This window comes from Cylas formicarius, unplaced genomic scaffold, assembly GCF_029955315.1.
Source record: "Cylas formicarius isolate icCylForm1 unplaced genomic scaffold, icCylForm1.1 PGA_scaffold_3__17_contigs__length_32017465, whole genome shotgun sequence".
Taxonomy (NCBI): domain Eukaryota; kingdom Metazoa; phylum Arthropoda; class Insecta; order Coleoptera; family Brentidae; genus Cylas; species Cylas formicarius.
In genome coordinates this window covers 26,164,325-26,186,404 of record NW_026844326.1, presented here as the reverse complement: position 1 = coordinate 26,186,404, position 22,080 = coordinate 26,164,325, and the positions used below count along the sequence as shown (strand labels likewise).

At 37.9% G+C, this 22,080-nt stretch overlaps 6 protein-coding genes across 8 annotated transcripts in view; 3 read left to right on the top strand and 3 right to left on the bottom strand.

Annotated features, from left to right (window-relative positions):
- Nucleotides 1–2,025, bottom strand: part of LOC132699932 (SH2 domain-containing protein 4A-like) — a 35,883-nt gene extending 33,858 nt beyond the window's left edge. Inside the window, exon 1 of the mRNA XM_060666925.1 lies at nucleotides 1,803–2,025. The gene's annotated coding sequence lies outside the window, so the exon portion shown is untranslated. The remainder of the gene's footprint in view (nucleotides 1–1,802) is intronic.
- Nucleotides 2,026–5,339: 3,314 nt separating this feature from the next.
- LOC132699532 (glyoxylate reductase/hydroxypyruvate reductase) lies at nucleotides 5,340–6,537 on the bottom strand. The gene is made up of 2 exons (XM_060666307.1): nucleotides 6,365–6,537; nucleotides 5,340–6,280 (listed from the first exon to the last, which is right to left on the bottom strand). The coding sequence occupies exons 1-2, from the start codon at nucleotides 6,535–6,537 to the stop codon at nucleotides 5,377–5,379; spliced, it is 1,077 nt and encodes a 358-aa protein (XP_060522290.1). The 3' UTR covers nucleotides 5,340–5,376.
- Nucleotides 6,538–6,653: 116 nt separating this feature from the next.
- Nucleotides 6,654–7,825, top strand: LOC132699531 (activating signal cointegrator 1 complex subunit 1-like). Its single transcript, XM_060666305.1, has one exon. It carries the CDS (start codon nucleotides 6,666–6,668, stop codon nucleotides 7,773–7,775), a length of 1,110 nt encoding a protein of 369 aa, XP_060522288.1. The 5' UTR covers nucleotides 6,654–6,665; the 3' UTR covers nucleotides 7,776–7,825.
- Nucleotides 7,792–9,833, bottom strand: LOC132699533 (bifunctional methylenetetrahydrofolate dehydrogenase/cyclohydrolase, mitochondrial). Of its 3 annotated transcripts, none has more exons than XM_060666309.1 (4): nucleotides 9,675–9,833; nucleotides 8,256–8,917; nucleotides 8,072–8,194; nucleotides 7,792–8,012 (listed from the first exon to the last, which is right to left on the bottom strand). In XM_060666309.1, exons 1-4 carry the CDS (start codon nucleotides 9,683–9,685, stop codon nucleotides 7,888–7,890), a joined length of 921 nt encoding a protein of 306 aa, XP_060522292.1. In that variant the 5' UTR covers nucleotides 9,686–9,833; the 3' UTR covers nucleotides 7,792–7,887. The 3 variants fall into 3 exon arrangements, with proteins under 3 accessions (XP_060522292.1, XP_060522291.1, XP_060522293.1); XM_060666308.1 differs by lacking the exon at nucleotides 9,675–9,833 and adding an exon at nucleotides 9,238–9,609; XM_060666310.1 differs by lacking the exon at nucleotides 9,675–9,833 and adding an exon at nucleotides 8,972–9,216.
- A 322-nt stretch (nucleotides 9,834–10,155) lies between these two features.
- Nucleotides 10,156–11,182, top strand: LOC132699535 (thioredoxin domain-containing protein 15). Its single transcript, XM_060666311.1, has 2 exons — nucleotides 10,156–10,325; nucleotides 10,377–11,182. The coding sequence occupies exons 1-2, from the start codon at nucleotides 10,289–10,291 to the stop codon at nucleotides 11,135–11,137; spliced, it is 798 nt and encodes a 265-aa protein (XP_060522294.1). The 5' UTR covers nucleotides 10,156–10,288; the 3' UTR covers nucleotides 11,138–11,182.
- A 159-nt stretch (nucleotides 11,183–11,341) lies between these two features.
- Nucleotides 11,342–22,080, top strand: LOC132699799 (probable ATP-dependent RNA helicase DDX46). Its single transcript, XM_060666694.1, has 10 exons — nucleotides 11,342–11,458; nucleotides 11,512–11,742; nucleotides 11,797–11,905; nucleotides 11,960–12,332; nucleotides 12,385–12,756; nucleotides 13,729–14,121; nucleotides 14,226–14,368; nucleotides 15,542–16,418; nucleotides 17,083–17,426; nucleotides 21,268–22,080. The coding sequence occupies exons 1-10, from the start codon at nucleotides 11,448–11,450 to the stop codon at nucleotides 21,508–21,510; spliced, it is 3,096 nt and encodes a 1,031-aa protein (XP_060522677.1). The 5' UTR covers nucleotides 11,342–11,447; the 3' UTR covers nucleotides 21,511–22,080.

Genomic DNA, 22,080 nt, shown 5'->3' with positions numbered 1-22,080 from the left:
ATACAGTATAAGTATTCAACAGAATTTACTGCGCAAAGATTTACAAATACCAGGCGTCAAAGAGCATGTAGCTCAAATTGTTAAGTATTTTCGCAATAACCATCTAGCTACAGCTAAATTTCGTCAAGCAGGAGGCAACGCTTTAGTCGTTCCAAGTGGTGTGCGATAAAATAGCGTTGCTGATTGTTTAAAGAAAACAAAAACCAAATCGATTCGACCATTTACAAAGACGTGTCCAATATTGGGCGTAAACAGGCAGCACAAGAATATTTTGCTCTTGATCATTTATTTTGCAGAGAAAAAACGCTACTATCTCAGATTCTGTAAAGCAGTGGCAACATTTACAATATAATAGGCATAGTTTTGGGGTGCAGTCACATTTTAAGAAATATCATTCGAGTGTTGTGGGCTGTTGTACACATTGTAAGTACCAAATTATTTATTGATAGATTTCATTTTTTTTTAATTTATAGAATATACCCAAGGAATTTAGTTAAATATCAGCGTGTCCTGTCTTTGAACTATTTTAAACGTTGTTACTTTGTTGATGGAAGTCGGGGCTACTCAGCACTAGTGATTGAAATAGGTACTATGTGTGTTCTGCCTTTAGGACCAACCTAAACTTAGTTCCAGATTTTATGCTATGTCAACATATATATCTGTTATCTGTGATTTCTGGTGATATTAAGTTTGCTCTATTAATCTTAATAACCTTTGGCACTTAGATTATTTTTTTTTAGTTTCAAATGCGAACCGTATCACCTCAATAAAAAAATTAATAAATAGAAGTATAAATCATGATTTTAAATTTAAAAAATCAACCCTGCTCGCTAATTGTAAAAAAATATGCTATTCATACCTAGGTACTGGTTTGTTCAGGAATCGCCAATCGCGCTCTCGTAACGCATCAAGCGGTACACTAAACACCATAAACCTAATATCCCGTTAAACTGCAAACGTCAATATCGTGCGCCGTGTCAAATATTTCGCGGCTATCTAGATTCCGCTCGTAAATCTCGTCGCTCGTAAGGAATTCGTGCGAGTTTGAGGAGGCACCTCTTTTAGGGCGTGTCCTCGGAAACGAAAAATTAGATATCGTTCTAGCCCAATTGCATTGCGGCGCAATTGCTCAATTTTTTTTTATTTAATTACTCTTAATTAACTTTTACTTTATCTTGTACGCGAAGAAAGTCCGCTGATGCATTATGTATCCGCGCGGCAGTTTCGTGTGTAAAAATTACGCGAAATCCATTATTCATCATTGTTTAACGCTGCGAATTATGTAAAATGAGGGAAAGAACGCGTCCCGATGCTATAATTTTACCGCTCGGCGCAAACGAGGCAATTTCATTTTCAAATAGCGTTTTTTTTTACAGGAGGCTGTTACGTGTCAACCTCGTTGTGGTCTGTGTCTACCGCTAATTAATTTGATTTTTATGTAAAGCGCGGTTGTTTTTCTAGCTAGACCGCGCTTTAAAAGCGGATCTGCGATCTGATTTGAATCAATTGAAATCAATTCGAATTTTTAAACTCTGCGTCGATGTCGTATTCGGTATTCTGTGGCGTTTCGCGAACGGCCTCGGCTTGCTGCGATGGTATAACGCGCGCATCGAACGAAGAACCGATACATCGTAATAATGCCTTATTAATATGCGTCGGGCTGCGGTTAACCATATCCTGACGAGAAATTGTTGTCGCGTCGCACATTTTTAATGTCGCGGTAATGAACCTGACGACCGATAAAGTTTGGAATAAGTTTGACGGGATGATACTCGAAATCCCGTCGGACGAACTGTACAAACCTGTATGCGGATTCCTGCGGCAACGGTACACGACACGTAAACACAAAAAAAAACACCGGACCCGGTTCAAGACCCGCTAGCCAGCATCGTCGAGAAATTTCAACAAATCGGAAAATCGTCGGAACCGTCGCGATTGTTTCCGTGCGTGTTCGAAGTCACGCGTTTGCGCACCTGCAGCGAAACCTTCTCCGTCGACGAACCGCCGTTTACTGCTGGCTTATGCCTGCGAAGACCAGCAGGAGTCGAGCGATCAGGATTTGACTTTTCGTGGTCAAGGGCGGAGGTCGGCGATAGCGCTTTCGAAAAAACTGAGGGCTTTTCGATCCCCAGTTGTGTTAGGTAGTGTTGTGTCAATCGCTCATTTTACGAGGACCGAATCAATCGGTGACCGATTTCGAAAAGGACCGAATCATTTCCATCAATCGTTCATTTCAATACTTTTTGTTGCCAGTATAAGCGGCAGTAGTCACTGAATCTGAACATTTGAATATGAATTATTGTTATGTCTATATGTATAGCTGTGTTCTGCTTTTTATTATATCATGATTTTATCAAAATAGGTGCTACGTATTTGGTTGTAATGTCTGCTCATAGATATAAGAAAGTGACCAATTGCTTTTGAATGGGATTATCCAAGGGTGGTCATTCAATGCAACAAGATTATTACCTAAAGTTTCGGAATTTAAATTCAAGTAAAATTGTGGTCCGTAATAGAAAATAATTTTTATACCTACCTGTGTATAATATTCTTTGGTTTGGTATACTACTTAGTTTAAGTTTATTAGTAATAATTCTTATTTCGTGTGTAACAAACACAGCGTATGTTGAATCGTGTGCGAATTATGCAAAATATGTGCGAGTCTAGTGTACCTCAGGAGATGCTCCCGCCCAAATGTAGAAAACACTATTCTATTGAGACTAAGGAAGTTATAAACAATGTTTATTTGACTCTCATTGAACGCGGTGCATTGACGAAAATTCCAACATCAACTGTATGGTTCGACACTTATGATACCCGGAAAAAGGTTGGGTTGATTCAACTGATAAGTGTAAAACAAACGGGCCATCAAAGAGAGGTAAAAGAATAACTATTTTGCATGCTGGCTCTAAAGATGGTTGGATTCCAAATGGACTTTCTCTATCCGCGAAAAATATTAAAGATTCTTCTCTGGATTACCATGAAAACACCGTCTCTGATTTATTTGAAAGTTCGTTTAAAAACAAACTAGTTCCAAACATTCCTCTTAATAGCGTCATCGTAATGGACAATGCAAGTTATCACAGCAGACAGTCGACTAAAACCCCTTCCTTATGTGACATGAAAGCAACAATCCAAAACTACATGTATAATAACGACAATTATTTTCACGAAGATTATACCAAAAAGCAATTAATTGAGGTTCTACAAAGCTTGAACCTACAAACGGAATATGTCAGTGATAATTATGCAAACAATCTAGGGCATACAGTTTTAAGGCTTCCACTTTACCTCTGTATTTTTAATCCCATTGAACAATGTTTTTCCCCATGTTAACAACAATGTCCTCAAACTTATAGAAACCGAAGTTTTTAACATCCCTCCACAAAGTTGGGCAAATTCTGTTAAACATATAGAAAAAGCAGAACAACCGTATATCCATATTACAAATAATATAAAACAAATAATAATTAGAACAGACGATGATAGCGATAGTGATACTAATATATTGTGTGAATAATTTTAAGTAATTTAAGTAGGTAATAAAAATAATTTGTAATTTTATTTTAGATTTAAACATAAATACATACATAAATAAATAAATATTGTTTAGTATCGTTCCCAACAAAACCCCAAATAATTCAATTCTAAGGAAAGTACGGGCCTGTTCGATCATATTTCATTTTTACAGCTTGCCCGGGTCTTTCCTTAATTCGTATCAGTTAGTCACTCTCTTATATCTCTGAAAACAGACTTTACCAGTAATACACTAAGTTGTTTAAATTAAATATCTGTATATAGATATTACATTCAATATTCAATTCAGCACATAAGCAAATCTACCGATCGATGTCGCAACTCAATACTATAGAATAATTATAACAATATTCCCATTCCTTTTTCTTGGCCTGTCTCAGTCATGCATTTAAATCTTAAACTATTCATCGCATCCTTATGAACAAGCGGGATTTGGTCGTATGATCTATGAATACAACTCTAGATTAGAAGAAGAGGTTGAAAACCGCGATTTTGATAACGCAACGGTGCTTCCGTTGCAATTTTTGCTTTCTCTTCGTCGTCTCTCTCGCGTTTTGCAAAATTACGACCGATTTCTAGCGTTTACCTTATAAATCTAACCCGCTTGTTGCATTTATAGAGTGAGAGTCGCCGGCCTTACTTGCATTGCCGAAATATGCCACTGAAAATTAATTTTTCAAAGAAACTATCACGGGCTACTTAATCCCGGTAGACTTCATGTGATTTCTACATGTATTTCTGCATGTATTGTTTCATGTAAATATTGAAACCTGTCTACTACTAAAGCGTTTGTCTTCAGAAACTTATAGGTTTAACTTCTATAAAAAATGTAAATGATAATAATAATGTTTGTTATCCTAAATTATGGTATGTACACCGTGTGCCAAAAAAAAGGATCAGGATAAACTATACGATCTGGAAACCCATAGGAGATACGAAATTTCTTGGACTCTCCTGAAGGTTTAAAATATTATAATTTTGTTGATACAGAGTGTCCTAAAAGTGTCCCCCCGACACCACATTTGTTATTTTAAATGAGACACCCTGTATATTTCGACAATTTTGGAATCATTGGTTAAAATCAATACCCAAAAAATTGGTTTAAAAACAAAATTCCACCAAAATAACTAAGCCCATTATCCTCCAAAAGATTGCATCGTGTCGACCATTAAAAAATTCCCAGTTAAAAATAACAGCAACTTTTATCTGCTAACGATAAATGCAGAAATATATGTCGAAATTGCGTAGTACCTTTTTTTTTTCTTTCTTTGCATTTCACAAAAAGCTGGGCAAAACTACTATGGCCGTTCGCCTATTACCGACGTCCGTCGAGGAGTTTTTTCTTGGTCACAGACCAACAGTTAACAAAAAAGCTATTACCAACATTTGTTCTCAGTTTCTAATATACGACTTTGAAAGATAACAAAAAACGGCCTCCGCCACTACCCCCGCGGACCATCGCGCAACCATATCGGCGTGAACAGAAAAAAACGACGGGGACGAGGACGATTATAACTTTAAAACGTATACTGAACACTAAAAACACCAAATCCATACAGTGGAGACCGATTTCAAATTTTTGGGGCGAATATAAGGGATTCTGTCGGGAGCGAATGGAGGTTAAACCGCCTTGTGCAATGCTCACGACAGAATCTGCATATTACCTACCGGACTTTATGTTTTGGTTATTCTCAAGTTTGGCTCTGCTCGTCAAAATTGCGTAAACAAATGATGATAGTTGCGTCTGGAATATGTAAGTGGTTTTTGAATAGCCTTTTAATAATCTAAACGAAAACTGCCAGCCCCCAAAAGTTTTATTTAACGTACCGATTATAGACATTAAACGATTAATTCGGTCAAAAGCGGTTCGCCGTTTAAGGCAGCCGCGATATTTTTGGCGGTAAGCACGGCCATGTCGTTCCTGGTTTGCACGCACGCGCTGCCGATGTGAGGAAGAATCACGCAATTTTTTAGTCCGAACAGAGGGTGTTCGAGAGGTAGAGGTTCCGGTGTTGTCACGTCAAGGCCGGCGCCCCATATCGTCCCGTTCCGTAACGCCTCGACCAGAGCGTCCTGGTCGACGACTCCTCCCCTGCTCGTGTTTACGAAAACGGCCGTCTTTTTCATTTTACCGAAGGCTTTCTCGTCGAAAAGGTTCTTAGTTTCCGGGGTCAAAGCGCAGCTGACGCTCACGAAATCGCTGTGCGTGAGCAACTCGTCAAAAGTCACCCTCTCGGCCCCGATTTTCGTGGCTTCCACGTTCTTCTCGGATCGGTTAAAGTAGAGGATCCGTTTGGTGCCAAACGGTTTTAATCGCTTCGCAATCTCTTGGCCAATCCTGCCGAAGCCTACTATTCCGACGGTAGAATCTTTAAGTCCCGGACCACACATCCAAAAAGGGGACCACGCCTTCCATCCGCCGGTCTTCGCTTCTTGGTTCGCTTCCAAAAGTCGCCGACTCGTTGCCAAAAGTAGAGCGACCGCCAATTCGGCAGTGGCGTCCGTCAAAATGTCCGGTGTGTACGCCATTTTGATGTCCCGTTTTTTTATTTCGTTCACGTCGAAATGGTCGTAACCCACGGACATGGTGGCGATAATTTTGAGGTTTTTGCCGGCGGTGTCTAATACTTCCGCGTCTATTTTGTCGGTCAGCATGCAAAACAATCCCGATTTGTTTTTTATGTTCTTTAAAAGCTCGTCGCGCGGAACCGGGCCCGGTCCTGTCCACGAAGCGACGTCAAATCTGTCAAAAAAGTGGTTGAGGTTAGGTAAACTTGTTTTAAAATTTTACAAAAACGAAGAAAAGTAGGACAATATTTAGACTTACCTTTCGGTGAGAATATCCAGGGCTTCTTTGTTGATGGTTCTGGTGATGTAGACCGATTTTTTCGACATAGTTCTGCGAGAAACTCCGAAAATTTTAAATTGTTGGTTGATGTGTTGATAGCCTATCGCGCAGGATTGTTGGAATATTCTTCGAAAGTAATGTGTTACGTTCATATGGAGAGAATTATTTTTTTCGTTTAGAACAAAATTGACAGACGTACTAGAGATATTTAAAAAGGTCAGAACCTCTGTTTTCACGATAACATTATTGGCGCTAAATTTAAATTCGGATTCCGGTTACCATGTCCCGGAGCAGTAAAAACCAGTTTCCCGATTTTTTCACCATGAAGGAAGCGATCCCAATAAACGTTACTCCATTAAAATTCGGAAAAAGGCCTTATTGGATGGCCACCGTTGCAACAGAATCGAGTTCTAGTAGTGACTATCGAGATAGGCCCTCCTTGCGACCTTATACAGACAATGACGATGAAATGATTGATTGTGCGGATTTGGACGACAACTATGAAATAACTGTTAACAAGGCCGGCCACTTTACAACATCATTTCATGTTCCATCTAGTTTCTTTTCATTTATTATTGGGACAAGAGGGTCTACATTGCAATCTTTGCAGAGAAGCACCAACACTGTCATCAAAATACCGAGGATCAATGAAAAATGCGACGTTGTCATAACAGGAGACACTGAACGTAAAGTGGCTTCCGCAAGAAACCAGATAGCCATGATGGTTTCTCAGAAAAAAGATAGGCTACCTCCCACACACTTTGTTGGTATCAGGATTGAATCAGATGAAATTACAAAGAATTTTTTGCAGTTTCAAGAATGTGTATTAAAAGATCCTGATAGGGGGGTTACAAAGTCAGTATTTCAGCTACCTGTCAAGTTTCATTTAACATTGATTGTTATGACGGTGTTGGATGAAGAGGAACTGGAATTGACGAAAAAGTGTTTGGAAAATTTTTATAATGAAGTAGTCACTAAAACATTTTCAAAGGACCGCCGTCTCCAAGTCACAGTAAAGGGTCTTGAAATAATGAACGATGACCCCTCATATGTCAATGTGCTATATGCCAACATTGAGATGGAGTCTCTCGAGCTCAGGAATACCCTGCAGGCTATGTGTGACAAGATGCTGAATGATTTTCACAGAGCGGGACTGGCCAAAAAACAATATGACAGAGTTAAATTGCACTTGACCTTAATGAACACAAGCTTCAAGCAACCAGAAGAAGGTCGCGAGAAATTTGATGCTTCTGGCATACTAGACAAATACGGCCACTATTATTTTGGCAAAGCGGAGCTGAAGGAGATTCAGTTGTGTGTCCGGGGTACTACAACTAGCGAACGTGGGGATAGGAAGTTTTATGATTCAGTTTTAACTCTACCCTTGTAAAAAATGTCAACTCCCAACACACGATATTTTAATAAAACATATCGTAAAACATTCATTTATTATAATACTGGGATAGTAAAAAATAAATATGGAATACTTCATGATCGTTGACTTAAACGATGACGTCATTAGCCAAAGCTTTTGCGGCTTTGAATGTATTGTGCATCAACATGGCGACTGTCATGGGACCAACGCCGCCTGGCACGGGAGTTATGTACCCGGCCACATGACTCACCCCTAAAAAGAAGAGTTGGTTATGTTCATAATGCAATCTTTGAAAGTGAAAAAAATGTTACCATCGAAATCCACGTCTCCTACAAGTTTAGTTTTTCCACTTTCTGTCGTGATTCGCGTAATGCCGACATCGATGATGCAGGCTCCAGGTTTCACCATGTCTGGTTTTATTAAATTAACGACTCCTGAAAGGCCGATACAAAATTGAAAATTGTGGAAGTGTGATTTTATATTAAACGTTTTTACCAGTCGCTGATATGATTATATCAGCCCTTTTGGCGAAAAACTCTAGTTCCTCGGAAGGCGTGTGCCTATGGCACAGGGTGACGGTGGCTTCAAGACCTGGACAATCATTTCGGGCATCAGAATGTAGCAGCAGTGCAATGGGGAGTCCAACGTTCTTCGATCGGCCGCATACCACGATATTTTTACCAAAGGTCTTAATGTTTGACCTCTTTATTAGTTCGATGACACCAAGCGCGGTAGCGGGTACAAAAGTGTCCATATTTATTGCTAATTTCCCCATGTTGAGTATGTGAAAACCATCTACATCTTTTCTGGGATCAACGGAATTGCAAACATTCCTTTCAGACACATGTTCAGGGACGGGGAGTTGCACCAGAATTCCGTCAACTGACGGATCTTTGTTTAACTTGTAAATCTGGGATATTATCTCTTGCTCAGAAATCGTGCTTGGCAAATTAATAGTCCTGGAAACAATACCAACATTTTGGGCTGCAATCATTTTATTCTCAACATATTTCTTGCTGGCTGGATCCTCTCCCACAAGGACAGCAATTAGACATGGGGGCCTGTGCCCTTGGCTCACCCATTGATCGATGTCATCCCGTATTTCTTTCTGAATGTCCTGGGCAATTTTTTTGCCGTCGATCAATTTTGACACTTTCCTAAAACAATAATCGATACTTAATTGAAACCTTAAATGAAAACATTAATCCTACGTCCAACGCATTGTTAAGAGGACTCTAGAATCAGCAACCACAAAACTCAAAATTACAGTGACATTGATCCCGTCTGGGAATTGAATTTATAGAAACATCAATATACAAACAAACAAGACTTATCTATTGGTCAATAATTCCAATTGCACAAATTCCTTATTTTGCACGACAAATCACAAGACCAATTATTGCAAAATATTAAATTCAAGGAAAAACAATTCAAATGTGTCGGTTGTCTGTAGTAGGATAATATATAGCCATGTTACCTTGCAAACAAGCAAATTTGAAAAGGTTTCTCATTAACTTGGATAGTGTTTATGCGAAATTTCAGGAATTTTGTTAATATCATCATTTTTCCACATTTTCTTTAGGTTATGCAGTGCTGGAATTTAGCTAGTGACGTAAGTGCCATAAAGAATTATTTTGAGACACATCCTTAAAACTGTTAAAAAAAATTTCTGTGTCAATATCTTTAATTGAGCAATAATGTAAAAAGATAAATCTCTGCGGGAGGCATTGGTTGTGACGACAAATTGACGCAAGGGTCATAGGTTATCTCCTAGAATGCGTCAGTTTTTGTTATTACATCGGTAATGACGGTAATATCTACTAATTACCTCGCACAAATTTTCCCGGTTTTTTCAAGAATAGCCGAATATTAAAGTAAAAAAAAAATTTTTTTCAAAAAAAATATTTTACTTACTCGTTCTCCATAACAAAAAACCAACATCCAAATTCCTAATCAACAATATATATATTGCCAAATACCCCGTTTATCTATAAAGAACCCTGACAAAATATAATAATCAAAGATCTGTCAAATTGCTTTAAAACAATGTAAAAACACGTGTCATAAAATCAAGTACTTTCGAGGTAATAATAAGCATATGTTTTGATTTTTCAACCTTCGGTTAAACATTTCCTAAACTTGCTCAAAGAAACGTATTACGAAAATAGCCCATTTACTATATTTCGCTGTATTTTATTAGAATAAACACCCAAAAACCTTTTTTATTCTTGCAAAAATTGAGTTCTTTTTTAGTAGTCTGTGCTCTGATTGCTATTTACTATAGAGAGCCACGGAAAATATAATTTGCGTCTCTATAATTAATTGTTACGAAAAATTTCTTCAAATAATAAAACACTACGCCAATTTGTTTGTAATGGAAAAAAATCTTCTTCGTTCTCCATTGTAGCTAGTAACATTAAAAAAAGAATATATAGGTTAGGTCCAGTAATGTTTAGGTGTATACTGTTTTTATTGTATAAATTAAAATAGATCATAGGTGATTCAGGATTAATCGGAAAATATGCAAAATGATGTTAATCAATTTCGTTGGTTTGTTTCTACTAGGTATCTAATCTATTATTTTGCTGAAACAGTTTTTCAGAAACTGTGTTTTAGGAGTTCATGGAACTGATGTTCTTCCTGAACCAGAACGAATAATGGAAAGTGAAGCAAATACTGTCCATAATGTTAAGCCTGCAGATATCTTTAGTCCAAATAGCACGGTTCCCTCCGCAAACACGACTACCACAAATAATACCAATAAGGTTGTAAATTGCCAAACTGGATTGAATGGATCTGCAGTGCAATTAGTGAATGATACAGAACTAATAAAACTCTTGGTGCCTGATCCAAAATTATCATCCGATCGGGATGCCTGGGCTCCATGTATTGCTGTGTTGTTTTACTCCAAAAATTGCCCTTTCTCCAGCATGGCTGCTCCACATTTTAATGCTCTGCCCAGAGCTTTTCCAGATGTCAGAATGGTCGCCATCAATGCTATGCGCTATCATTTATTTAACACCCAGAATGGAATTGTCGGGGTTCCAACCCTACTTCTTTTTCACAATGGCAAGTCTGTAGGAAGATACAACTCATCAGAATATACCTTAGATTCATTCTCCAAATACATTACCCTGCACACCGGTATCGAACCTATCACAAATGTGGCGGTAACGTCGGCAGACTTCTCTGGACCCGTTGTCAGCTCACCATCTAAAGAATCTGACATGTTTTGCCTGTTATCCTGGCTGTTTATCATTACATGTTCTGGATACTATTTTACGAAGTCCCAATGGTGGATTTGGATTGTTGAGACTATTCAGCGGAACTGGAGAGACTCGGAGGTACACGCTCAGCAACATGAACATGAAGATTAATTTTGATTTTTTAAAGTTAAATGGTGATTATATGTTACTACCAAACCTTTGTTTTATTGGGCAATTTTAAATTTTCGAATACTGTTAACTCAATGACGTCATCAACAAGCCTTTCACGTTATCTTTGATCGTGATAGGATCATTTGCCCATATCCCACAAAATGTACTCTGTCCAGAGAAGCGCAGTTTTACGCACTTAGTTTCGAAATGAAAAGAAGAGGAAAAAGTTGGTGAAACGAGGAAGTTAGGTTAGGGCTGTATGTTTATAAACTTGGATTTATATTTTATTTCTATCTAATAAACCATTAGTATGGTGCGAAGGTGAGTTCAAATACAGGCGAACAGCACGAATAGAATTGCAACTTAATTTCTAGTGGCGATAGAAGCAGAACTCCGGAGAAGAAGAGGCGGAGATCCAGATCTAGAAGCAAAGAAAGGTCTTCTAGGAGCACCCGGTCCAGACGTAGTCGATCTAGGGATAAAAGAAGGAGTAGATCGAGGGAGAGGTCCACTCGTGATAAGGGTGGAAGAGGAAGGAGTGAGTCAAGGGACAGAAATAATAGAGGCAGGTCTAGGTCAAGAGACAGGGATAGGGATCGAAAACAGTAACTCCGTTATTTTTGCAATATGTTATTCTTTTAAATTTGCGTCTATTTTAGAAGTGATACCAAAGATAGGAAAAAATCAAGAAGGAGATCCAGATCACGTTCCAATGAGAAGAAGAACAATGATTCAGGCTTGGCATTTGATCCGGCCAACTTGGATAAGGTTTACTTCATTGCAGATTCTTAAGGCCCTTTAGTTGATTGTTGTCTATTTTAGGAAGAGGAACAGAAGAAGTTGGAGCTTGAAATGCAAAAGAGACGAGAGAGGATTGAAAGGTGGAGGGCAGAACGCAAAAAGAAAGAGCAAGAGGCGAAAATTGATGCCAAATCTGATAATTCAGTGCCGAACCTGACTGCTCCACAGGAAGCGCAGAAAAAATGGTCACTGGAAGATGATTCTGAAGATGAAGACAAGAATGAGAAACTGGAAAAGGAAGAAACTGATAAAGAAGAGAAAGAAAATGACAAGGATAAGGACAAGGAAGAGCAGAAGCAAGAAGAGGCTCCTGCAGTTAAGGCAAAAGAACCAGAAGTCGTAACAAATGAACCTGTTGCTGATGAAGTGGACCCATTGGATGAGTTTATGATGGGTACAGGTTTATCACAAGTTTAGTTTATATGATTCTATTTCCTGTTTTTTAGGTGTGCAGGAAGAGGTGAGAAAAATCAATAAGATAGATATGAAGAAGCCCAGCAAGGCAGATACCAAAAAAGGTTCTTTAGTGATATTGACTGGGGTTGCCAAGGCGAAACAAGATACCAATAAAGGGGAATTAATCGAGCAGAATCAGGATGGTTTGGAATATTCTTCTGAAGAAGAGGCTGAGGACCTAAAAGACACCGCGGCAAGCATAGCAAACAAACAGAAGAAAGATTTGGCTAGGATCGATCACAATAATATCATATATCTTTCGTTCAGGAAAAATTTTTACGTAGAGGTGCCGGAAATCGCGAAAATGACTCACGCCGAAGTGGACGCTTACAGAGAGGAGCTTGAGGGTATAAAAGTTAAAGGTAAATGATACATAGTTTGTTTCTCATTTGTTTTTATCGATGTACAAACATCAATTCATCCTGTTATTTTATTGGTATTTCTTAAATGAAAACGCATGATTTTTAAACATTTGTATTGAAAAAACTGCTAAGAAAAGCAAAACCAAAGCGAGAATTGCAACAACCCGATCTACGGGGCACCCTGCAACTGCAAGGGAAAGCACAAGAAAAAAGGTAGGCGAACGCAAACGTTTGATCTGCCTTAATCTGTTCAAAAAATATTTTTATTTATGTTTGTGTTATATAATAATAGCACTTTATTTCCAACAGGTAACGTGACCCAATTACAGGAAATATTAAATATAAATCATCCAATATATATACTAGGGGACGTAGAAACTAATCTTAAATCTACTAATCTTATAACTAAAATAAATAAATAAATAAATATAATAAATAAATAAAATAATAATAATAATAATAATAATAATAATAATAATAATAATAATAATAATAATAATAATAATAATAAATAAAATAAATTGGTCCTACAGTTGCAGATGTTTTTTGTATCCATCATTCTGCCGGACTTTAAGTTTTATTCCACCAAAACTAACCGATAGGTGTGCAAAGTAGCGCGATATCGCGTTGAAATCAAAGCTGGGATCAAAAATTTGTTCCCTAAACATCAACCGATTTTTTTTCTTTTTCTGCGCCGATGCTGTATTTATTTTATCACGCGGCGAAATTTAAAGGTTTTTCTCAATCATTTTAAATTTATTCTTTTAATTTCTTATTTGGGAACTCAAAAGATATCAGCTTCACAGAGGCATCTAAGAATTTAAACGTCTAAACGGTTGCAAGCATTTCCATACCGTGTACAATGACTTTTTTGAATTACTTTACGTATTTTTGGGTAGCTCCCAAGTAAGTTCCTATAGTTTAATATTTAACATTATCCTAGAATATAATTCATGGGTATGATGCTATTAGGCAAGGGATGTCCAAAGCCCATCAAAACTTGGGCGCAGTGCGGCGTGTCGACGAAAGAACTGAACGTATTGAAGAAATTGGGGTTCGATAAACCCACTCCCATTCAGGCGCAGGCGGTCCCCGCTATAATGTCCGGCAGGGACCTCATCGGTATCGCCAAAACCGGTAGCGGGAAAACGCTCGCCTTTCTGTTGCCGATGTTCCGGCATATACTGGATCAGCCGCCCCTCGAGGAGACGGACGGACCCATCTCCATAATAATGACGCCTACCAGAGAACTTTGCATGCAAATTGGCAAGGATATAAGGAAATTTACCAAAAGTTTGAATTTGCACGCGGTTTGCGTGTACGGCGGCACCGGAATATCCGAGCAGATCGCCGAACTCAAGAGGGGTGAGTGCTACTTTAGTCTTGTACAGTCGATAGAATGAAGAAGAGACGGGATTCTGGCCGGCCGACAGTTGACAAGTGTTTGCTACTTTTGTTCGATGTTTCAGGGGCTGAAATTATAGTATGCACCCCGGGACGCATGATCGACATGCTAGCGGCGAACAGCGGCAAGGTGACTAACCTCAGACGAGTGACCTACATCGTTCTCGACGAAGCGGACCGCATGTTTGACATGGGATTTGAACCACAGGTTAGTTAGTTAGTTAATTTATTTCTACTGACCACAACTACATAAGGTCATTCTGCCAGCTTACAACAACAGGTAACTGTAGACAAAAATTACTTAAAGTTGCTTGTGCAACGAAACGGTCTGGACTAATCCATCGTCCTTCAGGTTTGTGGACAGTGGAACAACTTTGAAATAATTAATAGGACAAAAAAGGTGTGTGCCAACAGTTTAAATCCAAATTTTCAAATTTTTGCTAGTTGCTGCGACTTGCAGATTTGCGCACAATATCGTTTAAAACAATAAAAAAATTATTAAAAATTGGGCAGATGAAAGAAATACAGCCGTTTTTAAATGTGATATCTGCAAATCAAAAAATTGTAAATCGTGTGGGAAGTGAAGGTATCGGAACTGAATTCTGGTGTAATGAAATTCTACTGTGCTATGTGCAGGGAACACGAGCCTGCATTGATGTTTCAACTTTTAGTGCAGTGTAGAGACAAGTTAATTGACACCAAAGAAGAAGAAATTTTATGAAAAGATCACGTAATTAAGAGTCTAGCCGAACAAACTGTGCATTTAAAAAGGGAAGTAGGAGAAATGGGCAAAAGAAGTGATGTAACTGAGCATGGAGCAAGTGGAGCAAAAAATTAACTACCCCTGCACATAAATAGCAATCAATTCATAAGTTAATGTATAATTATTCAACCCGAGCGTGAGAAGACTTCTATGTTCCTCCAGCGCGACTAGCTATGGCTAGAATGATGTTTTTCACAGTGGACTTATTCAATACAGCCGAATGCCTTCAGCAGTGAAGAATTCAAACTCAGTCAAGTCGTTTAAAAAAAAGTGCTTTATACTGTATATTAATTTATAGCCACATTTGTATTGTATTGTTAGATTAAATTATTATTATTTGTTGAATAATACTAATATACTTGTATCTTGTTAGCAATATGCTACTAATCATTAATAATAATATAAATAGTCATAAAATGCTGACCCATCCTTCTAGCGGTTCCGATCCCATCTGGCCTAGTTACCAGCGCGAATATAAATTTATAGGCACCGCGCCTCTATTATTTCAGATAACAAAAATACAAAACACTGTTTTAAGTCAAACGACACTAATTTCAATCGAATTCTACATTTTATGCAACCGGGTTTTCCCAACCGCGTCTTCTTTTTCATTCGCAGGTCATGAGGATCATCGATAACGTCCGTCCCGATCGGCAAACGGTGATGTTTAGCGCGACGTTTCCCCGCCAGATGGAAGCTCTAGCGCGCAGGATCTTGGTGCGACCGATCGAGGTGCAAGTGGGCGGCCGGTCGGTGGTCTGCAAAGAGGTGGAGCAGCACGTGGTCGTGCTGGAGGAAGAACAGAAGTTCTTGAAGCTGCTCGAGCTGCTCGGCCTGTATCAAGAGGCGGGCAGCATCATAGTGTTCGTCGACAAGCAGGAAAACGCCGACATCCTGCTGAAGGAACTGATGCGCGCCGCCTACAACTGCATGAGCCTGCACGGCGGCATCGACCAGTTCGATCGCGACTCCACCATAGTGGACTTCAAGGCGGGCAAAGTGAAATTGTTGGTGGCGACGTCGGTTGCGGCCCGCGGTCTCGACGTCAAACAGCTGATCCTGGTCGTGAACTATGACTGTCCGAACCATTACGAGGATTACGTTCATCGGTGCGGTAGGACGGGCAGGGCGGGCAATAAGGGTTACGCCTACACCTTCATCACTCCCGAGCAGTGTCGATACGCGGGCGACATAATTCGCGCGTTCGAGCTGGCGGGCGTCGAAGTACCAGAACCCTTGAGGAACCTGTGGGACGAATACAAGTCTAAGCAGGAGGCGGAAGGGAAAAAGGTGCACAGCGGGGGCGGTTTCAGCGGCAAGGGTTTCAAGTTCGACGAGAACGAGGCGGCCGCGGCGAACGAGAGGAAAAAGTTCCAAAAGGCGGCCCTGGGTTTGGCGGATAGCGACGACGAGGACCTCGAGCACGACATTGATCAACAGATCGAGAGCATGTTTGCGACGAAGAGAACGGTCAAGGAGATTAAGGGACCGCTGGGTAAGCCTATTTTTTTTTCGTCGAGGAAAACTGACCAGAGGCGTGCGTCTTTTACACGATAATGCACCCGTCCGTACTGCTGGTGTCGCACAAGCTGCCATTTTATAGTGTGGGTTCCAACAGATAGATCATCCTCTCTATAGTCCAGATATGGCCCCCAGCGACTATTATTTGTATGGATATTTGAAAAAGGACTTACGTGGACGGCGGTTTAACGACGAAGTTGAGTTAAAAGAGGCTGCTTTAGCTCATTTTGCAGACAAACCAAAAGAATATTTTTTTAAAGAGATGTAATAAGTCTATTGAAGTTAAAGGGGATTAAATTGAAAAATAAAAAAAAAATGTTATTCCACTTTGTTTCTTTCATATTCAGGCCTGGAAATTTTGAATTGAAATTTTAACACAAGGTTAGGGGTAAAATTCATTAGAATGAAGTTTTACAAACACTTGTATCTGAAAATTAAAATTATAGCAACATTTTTCAAGAAGCCATTTCCAAAACATTTTATCTTGTGGTTAAATAACAATATTGTTAAACTGATAAGTAGTCTCATCACAAATAAGATTAAAATTTAGAAGTTTATGTTATTTTTGTTGTTGTTTAATTAAATATTTTTGTATACCCTGGCGAGGTGAGGCAACTAAAAGGATCAATTTGTTACAGGTATAATAAATACGACCGTGAGCAGTTCGGCAGTCGACAAGTTGGAACTGGCGAAGAAGCTGGCCTCAAGAATCAACCTCATCAAGTCGACGAGTTTGGACACGAAGTTCATGACGCAGCAGGCCGCGGAATCGATCTTGAAGGGCAGCAGTTCGGCCCTGCCTATTACGGCCAAGACGGTGGCAGAGCAGTTAGCCGCCAAGTTGAACACCAAGCTCAACTACCAGCCCAAGGACGACGACGAGCGCATGGAGGAGGATAACGAGCAGACGTTCAGAAAGTACGAGGAGGAGTTGGAGATCAACGATTTCCCGCAGCACGCGCGATGGAGGGTAACCTCCAAGGTAAATAATCTCTTTTTTAACATACCTTCTTTTTTAAACATTGAGCAATTGCTTATACACAGTGAATTTGTTCAACTTTTTAAATTGTAATATGTAAGTTTGTAAGTTTGGCTATAAAAAATCTTTCGCGCCTCTAATACGCTTACGGAGTACATTTGAACTACTTTGTCAACTTTGCCCATAACATTCAATAACTTTGCTATTGAAAAATATCTCCCGCCTGTAGTTTTGGGTATTAATATTAAGTACATTTGAAATCACAGAACATGTACCGGATGTACAATTCAGAATTGAATTGAATAATTTTCATTTTCCTGCTTCATCGTGTAGTGAGTTAGGGGTAAAAATACATTTGTTTTGAATTCTTGGTCTATTTGAACTAAGTTATAGGTACTTTTTCTTATGGCGCAACTTGAATTTTTTTTACTATGACGATGATGCAATTTTTTGGTTTGTTAAGTGAGAAAGTTCTTGACTATATGGGGAAAACATACTTTTCGGACCAACAGTTTAGTTAGCGCGCGCTAGAGTGTCGCAGCGTTTTTTTGTTGTCACTAAAGTCGAAGTGAGTGGCCCAAACCGCGTGTTTTGCCGAAAGGATTAACGATCGGACTTATCAGTTGATATTTGTTAAAATACGATGTCGGTTTGGTCGGTTTCACATAAAAATCTACTTAACGATGAGATATTTTATTTATTGTACAGTAAACAAAAAAAGAACTTCAAAAAACTATTATGTTTTACAATGAATCCTTGTTACATAAAGAAACGCTATTTCATCGCACTAAAGAAATGAAAGAGTATTTAGAGTATATGAATTTTTGAATTTGGGGTTATTTTTTGAAACCGGTGAGAAACTTTTCTGAGAACATCACATAATCTATCTCTATATGAAACTACTTCTGAGTAATTGCGTGCACAGACACTTTTTTCTATTTTTCACAAGTTTCTGCTTTATAAAAATGCAAACCGAATGGGTAAATTGTATAATGTTTCCCCTTTGTCCCATTCTAACTGCGATTGGTCAGTGTCAAATTTCGTGTACTCTTCAGAGGAGGTTTTTTTTTCGGGAAGTTAATTAAACAAAAAATAGAACGAATTTTTTTATGGTATCATTTTCCCCCGTGGGTGACTATGAATTATTTACGATTAATACTTATAGAATTGTTTCCTTGCTCATATAAAGTTCAACGTTTGACGCAGTGATCAAAATGTATGATTTTGGTCCCAAACCTCAAACAAAATATCACCTTCACGATTATCACGACTTTCACCCGCAAAATTTTCGTATGAAGAATACAAAAAAAATTGTTGGGGCTTCACGGTAATAATTCAAAATTCCAGTGGAAATACGATACTGAGCAGGTAAGGGGACAGCATCGAAAAGAGTGCACCAAATTGGAAAGGGATAAAAGCCGTGACCCAAGTGCGACAGATTTTGCTGGGCTGTCCTTCTCTACTTTTGTGAAAGTTTTACTGATTTAATTTTAAAAATTTGCGTTATTAAAAGTCTATGGATGTTAAAATTATTGAAGGAACGTTCCTAACATCAAAATTAATTTATTACGGGAAGATATTTTATCTCAGAAGCTGAAAAAAAAATTAAAAACAGGCTTTGTTTGTATTGTTATATATACAGGGTGAACACAAACTACTTTATTATTTTAAATAGTACACCCTACATATGGTATTATTTAATTCCATGGAATTACCGTTTATATTTAAAGTTTGAATAAAAAAGTCATTAAATCATTAATGAAAAAAAATATCCGATTTAAAAAATTGCAGATTTCGAAATGTTAATAATAAAATGTTAATATTTAATTGGCCACGAAGATAAGGTCGAAATGTGACGAACAAAAAAAAAACAATAAACTATACAAAAAATGTTTGTAATTAAGTTATTTTCGTAAAATTCCCTATTTCAATAAGTTGCAGATTTCGAAATGTTAAAATGTATAATTATTAATTGGTTCCGAAGATAACGGCGAAACGGGATAGAAAAAAAGCAATCAATATATCAATCATGTCTGGTGATTAAGTTATTCGCGCAAAAGCTTTTAAATTTGTTTGATTTTTAGGCAATAAATAGATTTTGTTTACACAAAAATCTCGTTTTTATACATATATATAAAATTACTTTTACAGATGTTTTTATTAAAATTTTTAATATCACTTGTTGGCCACTTTTTCAGTATTTATTTTTAAAATGTCAACACTGATCACCAAAATTAGATAGAAAATTAAGTATACATATTTATATTTTTGGCATAAAATTAAAAATATGTCAGGAACGGAAACAGTAAATTTTTAGCTGTCCCTCCCTGTACATTTTATAGCAAAGTTGTAATATAACTTTTTGAAGGGTCCGGTCCGGTTTGAATTAATTTTAATAAGCCAGTTTTCAGTTGTTGAAATAAATATGATGGGAAAATTAGAAAATTTTTATAACTTAGGCAATAAATCAAACACCAGTAAATTTTGACAATGACAACACGAAAATTCGTGACAATATTGATTTTTATTCGTGATTGTTGTATGTTATTAAACGCGCTTTAATTAAAGCTAAATTTGCGTTTTTCAATTGAAGAAAAAGTAACCATAGTTAAGTGGTATTATGCCATTTTTCTATAATACGAAAAGCGCTAAGAGCTCCGGGAAGGCGATGAAGAAATAAAATAGCGCTTTGTTTTGAAATGATGGAAAAAGCAAATAATGATAGGGACTTTTAAAAAAATTATTTTACTGATAATATTCAAAACTGTTGGTATTAGAGCCAAGACAATGAATATCTTTTTGTTTTCTTATCGAAAAATAAATGTTATCCTGGGAATTTGTGGACATCTTATTATTGTACTTATTTCAAAATCCATTTGAACTCGCGCTGGAAGAAGTTGTGGATGATGAGATGGATCGTTGTCCCGTCCATAATTACCGTATGGTTGGGGAGTATTTGGAAAATAGTTTTGGCTATTCAGGTCGCCTTATGTCACATTAATGTTATATTTGAAAATTTTAAGCTGTTACAAAACGCTATTTCCTTAGAATATGAACTAGGCATTTTTAGAAATGAATTTTATGATCCCATAGGATATTGTTTAACTCTTAATGGAGGCTTGTCTGAACATTAACTTAAAAAATAATGTTTCTTTTTGGCAATGTTTTGTAGCCGTATTTTTATTTTATTTATTAATTATTTTTAATAAGACTTGAGGGTCAAATTTATAGTCGTTTCTTTTTGTTTAAACCGCCCTGAAGATGGGCTTATTACAATTTATTTAAGCTCGGTCCCTTCAAAAAGTTATTTTGGTATGAAATGTACAAGGGAGCATATTTGGGCACCTGAAAATGTACATGAGATTTTCTATGTTCCGTTCGGCAATCCATCGACAACTGCAAAATTCAAAAAATATTTTAATATGCAAAGTATTCTACTGAAAATGAGGTAATTTAAAATTGTAACTAATTTTGATAATAACTTTGTCTCGAAGTAGACAAAACCCAAAAACGCGCCCTTTTTACAAGAATCAACCATTTTCGGGCATTTTGTAATCGATTCTGTCGGGTCAACGTCGTCGCCGTGCCAAACATCGAAATCTGTTTGCGTGGAAAATGTTTATTTTTTTTTGTTCGATAATTATTTATTTTTACGCGTCCAATCGTGCGTGACTTGTTTACGCAAACACAGCACTAACTTATCTCTTGTACGGCCTGTTACTAAGGCCGTTAACATTGTTTAAAAGTCATCGCAATGTTAATTTCGTTCCGATTACGTTCCCGGTCAAATTTTCCATCGGAAATTTTTTCGTCTACGAAAATAAATCGTTTTTGTTTTCCGCAGGAGGCTCTGGCTCAGATTTCGGAATACTCGGAGGCGGGCATAACGGTAAGGGGCACGTACGTGCCGCCCGGTAAGTCTCCGCCCGAGGGCGAGAGGAAACTCTATCTAGCGATCGAGAGCACGTCGGACATAGCTGTGTCGAAAGCCAAATCGGAAATCACTCGGCTGATCAAGGAGGAGCTGCTCAAACTGCAGACCTCTGGCCACCATATGATTAACAAAAATAGATATAAAGTTTTGTAAAACACACCCACACGCCCATACGAGGTGTTATGTAATTGGTGACCCAAACTGAGGCGTGCGTTTTTTTGCCATTCTTCATATACAGGGTGACGGAGTATTTTTTAAAATATCGTTCTTTTAAACCGACATTTTTCCATCCGAAAAATCGTAGTTTATTTGAAAATGACGTCAGAGTCCAGTGAAATTCTGGTTCCTTTCGAAACGTAGCCAATATGCTTTGACATTGATTACGATTTCTTGCAAAAATGTAGTATTTTGTTGCTAACAACGTTCTGGTCTGGTAAAATGACTTTTTCAAGAATTACCACAATAAAAAAAAGGATTAAAAATGGAATATGCAACTGGTTTAAATTTTAAAAAAATTTAAAAACACAATCGAAAGGAAAAAATGTTAGCGGCTTGCAGTTTTCGGTATATAACGTCCCCGAGACGCTGCTGGACTAAATAGGTCTTTATTAGTCGAAATAACAAGACAAAATAAAATAAGTAGAAAAATCACATCCCGAATTTTAAGACATGAATTGCATAACACCCTGTATGCGGGCGGCATTTTGTGGAATAAAATATCGA

Excerpts from the sequence above, each read along its gene's own strand:
- LOC132699532 (XM_060666307.1), bottom strand. The coding sequence starts at position 6,537 with ATGAACGTAACACATTACTTTCGAAGAATATTCCAACAATCCTGCGCG. Across the intron at positions 6,281-6,364 it reads CTGGATATTCTCACCGAAAG|ATTTGACGTCGCTTCGTGGA; the intron begins GTAAGTCTAAAT and ends CTTTTTTGACAG.
- LOC132699531 (XM_060666305.1), top strand. The coding sequence starts at position 6,666 with ATGTCCCGGAGCAGTAAAAACCAGTTTCCCGATTTTTTCACCATGAAG.
- LOC132699533 (XM_060666308.1), bottom strand. The coding sequence starts at position 9,323 with ATGATGATATTAACAAAATTCCTGAAATTTCGCATAAACACTATCCAA. Across the intron at positions 8,195-8,255 it reads TATAATCATATCAGCGACTG|GAGTCGTTAATTTAATAAAA; the intron begins GTAAAAACGTTT and ends TCGGCCTTTCAG. Across the intron at positions 8,013-8,071 it reads AGGAGACGTGGATTTCGATG|GGGTGAGTCATGTGGCCGGG; the intron begins GTAACATTTTTT and ends TCTTCTTTTTAG.
- LOC132699535 (XM_060666311.1), top strand. The coding sequence starts at position 10,289 with ATGATGTTAATCAATTTCGTTGGTTTGTTTCTACTAG. Across the intron at positions 10,326-10,376 it reads CGTTGGTTTGTTTCTACTAG|GAGTTCATGGAACTGATGTT; the intron begins GTATCTAATCTA and ends ACTGTGTTTTAG.
- LOC132699799 (XM_060666694.1), top strand. Across the intron at positions 11,743-11,796 it reads AGGGATAGGGATCGAAAACA|AAGTGATACCAAAGATAGGA; the intron begins GTAACTCCGTTA and ends CGTCTATTTTAG. Across the intron at positions 17,427-21,267 it reads GATGGAGGGTAACCTCCAAG|GAGGCTCTGGCTCAGATTTC; the intron begins GTAAATAATCTC and ends TGTTTTCCGCAG.